This window comes from Borostomias antarcticus, assembly GCF_949987555.1.
Source record: "Borostomias antarcticus genome assembly, contig: scaffold_598, whole genome shotgun sequence".
NCBI classification, from domain to species: domain Eukaryota; kingdom Metazoa; phylum Chordata; class Actinopteri; order Stomiiformes; family Stomiidae; genus Borostomias; species Borostomias antarcticus.
Genome location: NW_028175588.1, coordinates 7,501 through 17,500, shown reverse-complemented (window position 1 = coordinate 17,500; position 10,000 = coordinate 7,501). Strand labels below are relative to the sequence as shown.

At 52.6% G+C, this 10,000-nt stretch overlaps 1 protein-coding gene across 1 annotated transcript in view; it reads left to right on the top strand.

The window, feature by feature from the left end:
- dbn1 (drebrin 1) overlaps positions 1–10,000 on the top strand; it is a gene marked incomplete at its 5' end in the record, with an annotated part of 13,725 nt that overhangs the window by 1,048 nt on the left and 2,677 nt on the right. The window contains 2 exons of the mRNA XM_084463299.1: positions 4,661–4,774; positions 7,979–8,403. Of these exons, the coding sequence (XP_084319425.1) occupies positions 4,661–4,774; positions 7,979–8,403 (539 nt within the window). The remainder of the gene's footprint in view (positions 1–4,660; positions 4,775–7,978; positions 8,404–10,000) is intronic.

Genomic DNA, 10,000 nt, shown 5'->3' with positions numbered 1-10,000 from the left:
CCCCAACACCACCAATACCCCCCCCCCCCTCCCTCCCCCACTCTGAACACTGAAGAGGACAAACCCCAACACCACCAATACCCCCCCCCCCTCCCTCCCCCACTCTGAACACTGAAGAGGACAAACCCCAACACCACCAATACCCCCCCCCCCCTCCCTCCCCCACTCTGAACACTGAAGAGGACAAACCCCAACACCACCAATACCCCCCCCCCCTCCCTCCCTCCCCCACTCTGAACACTGAAGAGGACAAACCCCAACACCACCAATACCCCCCCCCCCTCCCTCCCTCCCCCACTCTGAACACTGAAGAGGACAAACCCCAACACCACCAATACCCCCCCCTCCCCCCCCCCACTCTGAACACTGAGGACAAACCCCAACACCACCAATACCCCCCCCCCTCCCTCCCCCACTCTGAACACTGAGGACAAACCCCAACACCACCAATACCCCCCCCCTCCCTCCCTCCCCCACTCTGAACACTGAGGACAAACCCCAACACCACCAATACCCCCCCCCCTCCCTCCCCCACTCTGAACACTGAGGACAAACCCCAACACCACCAATACCCCCCCCCCTCCCTCCCTCCCCCACTCTGAACACTGAAGAGGACAAACCCCAACACCACCAATACCCCCCCCCCTCCCTCCCTCCCCCACTCTGAACACTGAGGACAAACCCCAACACCACCAATACCCCCCCCCCTCCCTCCCTCCCCCACTCTGAACACTGAGGACAAACCCCAACACCACCAATACCCCCCCCCCTCCCTCCCCCACTCTGAACACTGAGGACAAACCCCAACACCACCAATACCCCCCCCCCCCCTCCCTCCCCCACTCTGAACACTGAAGAGGACAAACCAACTGCTCCAACTCTCCTATAACCCCAGATCGCCCCAACCCCCCCCCCCCCTCCCCCCACACACGCCGCCAGTCCTGATTGGTCAGTAGGGAGCTTAGTTTCCCACGGCGCCCCCTCTGCCTCGGCTCGCCGCCCGAGGGTGGCCGTCCTCACGCCACTAAACCACCCGCGCGCTCGCCGTCAAGCCCCCAAACTAATGAACTAACCAGCTGACCAGCGCCCTGGCCTCTCATGGCCCCGCCTCTCATGGCCCCGCCTCTCATGGCCCCGCCTCTCATGGCCCCGCATCTCATGGCCCCGCCTCTCATGGCCCCGCCTCTCATGGCCCCGCTTCTCATGGCCCCGCCTCTCATGGCCCCGCCTCTCATGGCCCCGCCTCTCATGGCCCCGCCTCTCATGCTCTTCTGTTCTTTTGGTGAATGATGTGTTTTCTCCACCGATCCTTCATTCTCTCTGTTCTTTAGATGTAGTCTGGTCTGTCTGTCCAGCTGTGGTCTGTCTGGTCTGGTCCAGCTGTGGTCTGTCCAGTTGTGGTCTGTCTGGTCTGGTCCAGCTGTGGTCCGTCTGGTCTGGTCCAGCTGTGGTCCCGTGTGGTCTGATCCAGCTGTGGTCTGTCCAGCTGTGGCCTGTCTGGTCTGGTCCAGCTGTGGTCTGTCTGGTCTGGTCCAGCTGTGGTCTGTCCAGCTGTGGTCTGTCCAGCTGTGGTCTGTCCAGCTGTGGCCTGTCTGGTCTGGTCCAGCTGTGGTCCGTCTGGTCTGATCCAGCTGTGGTCTGTCCAGCTGTGGCCTGTCTGGTCTGGTCCAGCTGTGGTCTGTCTGGTCTGGTCCAGCTGTGGTCTGTCCAGCTGTGGTCTGTCCAGCTGTGGTCCGTCTGGTCTGGTCCAGCTGTGGTCTGTCCAGCTGTGGTCCGTGTGCTCTGTCCAGCTGTGGTCCGTCTGGTCTGGTCCAGCTGTGGTCTGTCCAGCTGTGGTCCCGTGTGGTCTGTCCAGCTGTGGTCTGTCCAGCTGTGGTCCGTGTGGTCTGTCCAGCTGTGGTCCGTGTGGTCTGTCCAGCTGTGGTCTGTCCAGCTGTGGTCCATGTGGTCTGGTCCAGCTGTGGTCCTGTGTGGTCTGGTCCAGTCTGCAGGGTTGTAGTTGGGAGGGCGTGTGATCTGGTCCAGTCTGCAGGGTTCTAGTTGGGAGGGCGTGTGGTCTGGTCCAGTCTGCAGGGTTCTAGGGAGGGCGTGTGGTCTGGTCCAGTCTGCAGGGTTCTAGGGAGGGCGTGTGGTCTGGTCCAGTCTGCAGGGTTCTAGTCGGGAGGGCGTGTGGTCTGGTCCAGTCTGCAGGGTTCTAGGGAGGGCGTGTGGTCTGGTCCAGTCTGCAGGGTTCTAGGGAGGGCGTGTTTCTCACACACGCACACACACACACATGCACACACACACACAAACACACACACACACACCTTGCGCCGCTCTCTTCCTCCTGACTGACCCGTGAGTGTGTGTGTGTGTGTGTGGACCTCTGTGGATGTGACCTTTGACCTCCGCGGGGCTGACCCTGTGCTATTGTGTCGTGTCATACTGTGCTGTATCGCTCACTCTGTGACGCTGTGTTGGCTGGTCTGCAATGGCAGCTCTGGTAAGAGGGGGCTAACCAGTTCTGACCAGTTCTAACCAGTTCTGACCAGTTCTAACCAGTTCTGACCAGTTCTAACCAGTTCCCACCAGTTCTGAACAGTTCTGACCAGTTCTGACCAGTTCTAACCAGTTCTGACCAGTTCTGACCAGTTCTGACCAGTTCTAACCAGTTCTGACCAGTTCTAACCAGTTCTGACCAGTTCTAACCAGTTCTAACCAGTTCTGACCAGTTCTGACCAGTTCTAATCAGTTCCAACTGGTTCTAATCAATCCCAACCATCCGAAAAAAAAGACTATCACTCGCAGACCCTAATCTGTCATCTCTGCTGGTACATCCCTGCTGGTTCATCTCTGCTGGTTCATCTCTGCTGGTTCATCTCTGCTGGTACATCTCTGCTGGTTCATCGCTGCTGGTTCATCTCTGCTGGTACATCTCTGCTGGTACATCTCTGCTGGTTCATCTCTGCTGGTTCATCTCTGCTGGTACATCTCTGCTGGTTCATCTCTGCTGGTACATCCCTGCGTGTTCATCCTGCTGGTTCATCTCTGCTGGTACATCTCTGCTGGTTCATCCCTGCTGGTTCATCTCTGCTGGTACATCTCTGCTGGTTCATCTCTGCTGGTTCATCTCTGCTGGTTCATCTCTGCTGGTACACCCCTGCTGGTTCATCTCTGCTGGTACATCTCTGCTGGTTCATCTCTGCTGGTTCATCTCTGCTGGTTCATCTCTGCTGGTTCATCTCTGCTGGTACATCCCTGCTGGTTCATCTCTGCTGGTTCATCCCTGCTGGTTCATCTCTGCTGGTTCATCCCTGCTGGTACATCTCTGCTGGTACATCTCTGCTGGTTCATCTCTGCTGGTACATCTCTGCTGGTTCATCCCCGCTGACATGGGGAGCGTCTTCCTGGCCTGTACCTGATTGTAAAGAGTATTATGCTGCAACTCAGCTGGAGACGTTCTAGTCGACTACCTGTCTGACAGGATGTGATCTGAGCTTGGAAGCCCACCCAACGACTCTTCTACCAGTCAGTCACCAGGGGTCCGTCACGGCCTGTCCGTCACGGCCTGTCCGTCATGGTGACGCTGTCCGTCCTAAGTGCTCCACAGCGCCGTCAAAAACATGGCGGCGGACCGAGAGCCCTGCGCCGCCTAACTGATCTACCAACCATCAGGACTGGGTGTTTAAGATGACAGGTGATTGGTAGATCAGTCAGGTGCCCAAGCCGCCCGCATGAGTGTGACCGCCGCAAACAATCTGCTCGTCTCTAATGAATGTGAGCTGTTGGTCTGTTAGCGTGTGAGTTGCCCTGTTGCTAGCACGGTGTCTGAAAGATGTCTGTCTGTCCTCAAACACAGACTCCACAGAGCAGAAGAAGCAGCTGTGGCAGGAGGATTACTCCTCTACACCTCCGCTGGTTTGAATACGAGATGAGATGTGACACACCAGTGTGTTTAGGTTCACTCACTGTGAGATGAGGCTTCCTAATCTGAAGTTCCACATCTTTCTGGGATACATCATGATGAGTCTTTTACAAAGTCTACATCAATATGAGGATCCCAAAAAGTAAACATCATTCTGAATATTCTACAAAGTACCCATGGTTTTGAGTATTCCTCTATAGGTAGATAGATAGGTAGGTACTTTATTAATCCTAGAGGGTTATTGCAAATTGCTATACAGTAGCACATACCTGCAATGGTCAGGTGATCTGGTTATCCCATTGCCAATTGGCTGGATGCCCCGGCTGCCTCACTGCTGATTGGCCAGCTGCTGTGACAGCCGATGATGTCACTCATTCATTCACATGCATTGTGGCGTGCGTGGGTTGTTGGACAGACAGACATGGCGAGCGGCCGCTCTCGAGGTGGTCACAGCTGGAATCGTCACGTCACGCCTGAAGGGCTGACCAGTCCGTCTCAGTAATGACTGCTTGTATCAGCTCAGGCTGTCTCAGTGGTCATGGTAACCGTCGCCATGGTAATATCTTGAACGTTTTGGTGATTTTGTTGTGATCATAGTGTATTACATGTCTATATGACTTTGTTTGGTAGTGTTATGGTTGTGTTTGTGCTGTGAGTATATATTGTGGTTGGTATATTGGTGTGTGTGCTGTCGTTGTGATGTAGTGGTTGAGTGCCCACTCTCCATGTTTGTGCTGTTCCATTCCTGTCCACTAGATGGCGACGATGAAGGGAGCTTAGACATAGGTAGCATGGCAAGCGTGTCCCCCATCCCCAAAATAATAACCACACCAATCCAGGATGACAAGGAGGAGGACAGGGACGAGTGGGGTAAGACACACACACACAAACACACACATATACACACACACACACATACACACACACACAAACACACACACACACATACACACACATACACACACACACATACACACACACACACACACACACACACACACACACACATACACACACACACAAACACACACACATACACACATACACACACAAACACACACACACACACACACACACGCACACAAGCATACAGAGAGCTTTCTGAAGTAGAACCATGCTAATGTGGGTCTAATAAGTACCTTAAAGTGCCTAACCAATACCTGAGTCTGCCTGACTGAATTCCTATTGAGATATTATTATTTGATGTTATTTTATGTTTTAAGTTATCATTGAGCTGTTCCTTAAAGCTACCGTATGTACGGTGACTTAAAGGAGTAGTAAAGGGAAAATGCTAAACATACTTTACTACTCCTTTAATTCTGCTACAAGCCTCCTGAGAGGGAGAATTCCATCTGCCAGGTTAAATTCAGTCTGTTTCCCACTCACGGTGTGAGGGTCTGGGAACGCCCACACTCCCAAATAACGCTGCAGAAGAAGACCAGCCATGCTGCTGACTGAGGGGCCAATTCACTAAAGCGGAATTGCGGCCGTTAATCATATTTGGGGTTTAATTTCCCAATCAGTCAGTGCCATTGGTGTGTGTAAACGCGGTAGACTGCAAACGGAGGTGGAATGATTTGAAAAGACGAACAAAGGAAAAATTGTCATTTTATGTTATGCAAGTTGCAGCACGATGATCTGGCATACTTTTGGGGGAGTGTATAACATTGCCCCACCGGTACGATCTAGGCATCTAAACGGCTTTTCAGGATTCCAAATGTGCACTCAATCACACCGCGCGTCCTGATGTGAGCCCGGTTGTACGCCGCCTCTCCAACGTTGGAAGGATTACGCACGGGAGTCATCATCCATGGCTGAAGATGATACCCGCCGTCACCTATGATACAAAAGCAAAATATTTTCAAGACCATTCAAATAAAACAAATATTGTGTAGGCTATGTTTTTATTTATTTATACCTATATCGGCCCCCAGCCGTTCAATGAACAGCTATAGGGAATGCGCAGTTTCGCGTATAGACTATTATACGCACAGTTTCGTGCTATGTAGGCTATTATAAATAAGTATTATTCATTGGGGGAGCTTGGACTCGCTGGGGAATGGTGGAGAGACGCAGAGCCTCCCCAGACGCGACTTCATCCTCCAGTTGGCTGAAGGGCTGCGCGCTCTGGCGTCCAAACAGCCACCGGCGGCGCCCCGCAGTGTCCACAGAAGAATACCCCCCAAAATACCTGCATGGTGAAGACAAGCTGCAGCAAGAACAGAACTGTCTACCAATGCATGAAGTGCACCAAAGCTGTCTGTGGCAGTTGCACTGCCAAGGTGCAGAGGATATGTGCGAAGTGTATTTGAGCTGCCGCCTCAACCGCGCGTAAGAGCAGAGCGCATCAACTCGTGTATAGCTACAACTAGTAGGCTAGTCCATAGCCAATAAAACGGCTTATAGTTTTATTCATATATCAACTTGATAATTAGATAATTATTTTAATAATATTTAATAATAATTATTTTATTAGAAAATTATTAAACATCTAAGTTCTATGCTGCATCTGTAGTAATCACAAGACGTATAGGCCTAGCCTACGTAAAAAGCGATGCATTCTCATATATTAGCTTAGATAATTATTAATTAGATAATTATAATGTACCTACGTTCTATGCTACATCTGTACAGTAGGCTACTGTTTTATTTGGAGCCTTGGCCAAAATGCTGTTCTTGTAGCCGTTTCATCGATTTTTTTTCCTTTTGTGAAGTGTAGGCTATACTATTCTTGTTAAGGTGCAAAGATAACATTTTGTTGTGTAATTTTATTGCCATATAGTCATTTTGTGAGTAGTATGAATGGACAACATTAAGCCTTGAGTTGTACAGTACAATCCTAAGACCGTATACCATAAAAAACGATGCGTTCTGACAGTCCATTGAACGGCTACTGGCAGATAAAGTTATATAGTGAGCCGCGGTGGTTCTGGTGTTAAATCAAAAAGTGACCTTCTTCTAAATATTCTCTCACGAACAACATGCCTGGCATTGCGATGCCGAATTCAATTCATTAATTAATTTCACTTTAACTGCTTGAAGCAATTGGCGCTGATCTTTGTGAATTGGGCGGATTTTGCAATAATGTTCATTTGCATAGAAAGGGGAACATTCTCCGCCCATATTACCTAATTTAAATATGAGCTAATAACACCGGCGCAGAGAAACGCAATGACGAAGGCAACGCAGTTAACACCGTATTTCACCCTTTGCGAGGGCTTTGTGAATAGCAAAGATTATTTTGGACTTATTTGCACAGGCTTTGCGTCAGGAAAAGCTGCGCAATCCTTTAGTGAATTCGCCCCTGAATCTCAGTAAGCGCACGCTTAGAAGCAGGTGTGGCCACGCCTCTCTGGGAGGAGCCACCCTCAGTTCCCAGCCAATCAGCGGAGCGCAAAGACATGGTTTCACACAGAGGAGCTCATTCACTGATAATTACTGGACCTTGGTCTTCATTAGCCACACGGTCGCACACAACACACGCGTGTTAGTGAGAGCTGGCGCAGCGACACATAAAAGACTGACAGCGGTGGGATTCGAACCTACGCCTCCGAAGAGACTGGAGCCTTAATCCAGCGCCTTAGACCGCTCGGCCACGCTATCTGTGACCCTCTGTGGTTCCTCATTGCCATAAAACTCAGGGATGTTAAATTGGGTAGGCTAAGTAAGATTTTTGTAAAATTTTAAACATTTAAAATAGAATATAGAATTTAAAAGATTAATTGCCATACTGTATATTACCAGTACAGATAAATTCTTGTCATTACTTGTCCTTCATTATCTTATGAGCTCTGATCAGTTCCTCGTTCCAGTCCGAGGTGTGGAGCCAGACATGTTAAGCTTCCCAAACGGTCCCTTTACTACCCACGATGCAGCAGTCTGTCAGATCTATCAGTCTATCTCATCTTCATATCCCATCCAATCATGGCTGACTGTGTCATAAAATAACAAATAAATAACATTTAAACATTGAAATAAACTTTGCACTTCAGACCTGAGCCCTCCTCGTTCCTCATGCTGGATCTGACCTCTCTCTCCGCCCTCCTGACCTCTGAACCCCCCCCCCCCCCCCAGGCTCGGAGCCCAAGCAGCGGCCGCCGGTCCAGGAGTCCGCCGCCCCCAAGCCCGTTCAGAGCGTGGCGCCCCAGGCCCGAGACTCCGCCCACGCGCCCGACGACCCCTTCTTCCGGGCGTCGCCCCAGCCTGAGATCGACGGCCTCGTCAACATATGGGACAGCAGCCCCGCCCCCGACCCCGCCCCCGGCCCCGCCCCGTCCTCCCGGGCCTCCGAGGCCGCGCCCGGCCGGCCCCTCCTGAGCTTCCAGGACATGGGGGACGGGCCTCTGTGCGGGGGGGCCGACGACGAACCCGCCAGCCTGGTGGACCTGGCCGGCCCCCACCAGATGACCCTGAGCTACCAGCATGCACTGCAGCACGCCTCGGACGAGGGCCAGCTGCTCCTGACCAACGGAGAGACCCTGCTGAAGGAGGGCACGCAGGTCAGAGGTCAGACAGGGCACGCAGGTCAGAGGTCAGACAGCTCCTACAGGGCACGCAGGTCAGAGGTCAGACAGGGCACGCAGGTCAGACAGCTCCTACAGGGCACGCAGGTCAGAGGTCAGACAGGGCACGCAGGTCAGAGGTCAGACAGGGCACGCAGGTCAGAGGTCAGACAGCTCCTACAGGGCACGCAGGTCAGAGGTCAGACAGCTCCTACAGGGCACGCAGGTCAGACAGCTCCTACAGGGCACGCAGGTCAGAGGTCAGACAGCTCCTACAGGGCACGCAGGTCAGAGGTTAGACAGCTCCTACAGGGCACGCAGGTCAGACAGCTCCTACAGGGCACGCAGGTCAGACAGCTCCTACAGGACACGCAGGTCAGAGGTCAGACAGCTCCTACAGGCCGGACCCGCCACTAACCTCACACACCCTCACACACCCTCACACACCGTCACTAACCTCACACACCCTCACACACCCTCACACACCGTCACTAACCTCACACACCCTCACACACCGTCACTAACCTCACACACCGTCACTCACCGTCACTAACCTCACACACCGTCACTAACCTCACACACCGTCACTAACCTCACACACCGTCACTCACCGTCACTAACCTCACACACCCTCACACACCGCAACTAACCTCACACTCCGTCACTAACCTCACACACCGTCACTCACCGTCACTAACCTCACACACCCTCACACACCGCAACTAACCTCACACACCGTCACTAACCTCACACACCGTCACTCACCGTCACTAACCTCACACACCATCACACACCGCAACTAACCTCACACACCGTCACTAACCTCACACACCCTCACACACCGCAACTAACCTCACACACCATCACTAACCTCACACACCGTCACTAACCTCACACACCGTCACTAACCTCACACACCGTCACACACCGTCACACACCGTCAAACACCGTCACTAACCTCACACACCGTCACACACCGTCACACACCGTCAAACACCGTCACTAACCTCACACACCGTCACACACCGTCACTAACCTCACACACCGCCACACACCGCAACTAACCTCACACACCGTCACATAGTGTCACTCACCGTCACACACCGTCACACACCGTCACATAGTGTCACACACCATCACTCACCTTACACACCGTCACTCACCTCACACACCGTCACACACCGTCACACACCGTCACTAACCTCACACACCGTCACATAGTGTCACTCACCGTCACATAGTGTCACATACCGTCACATAGTGTCACACACCGTCACACACCGCAACTAACCTCACACACCGTCACACACCGCCACACACCGCCATATAGTGTTACATACCGTCACATAGTGTCACACACCGTCACACACTGTCACTCACCGCCACATAGTGTCACACACCGTCACATAGTGTCACACACCGTCACACACCGTCACTCACCGCCACATAGTGTCACACACCGTCACACACCATCACACACCGTCACATATCGTCACACACCGTCACATAGTGTCACACACCGTCACACACCATCACACACCATCACACACCGTCACATATCGTCACACACCGTCACATAGTGTCACACACTGTC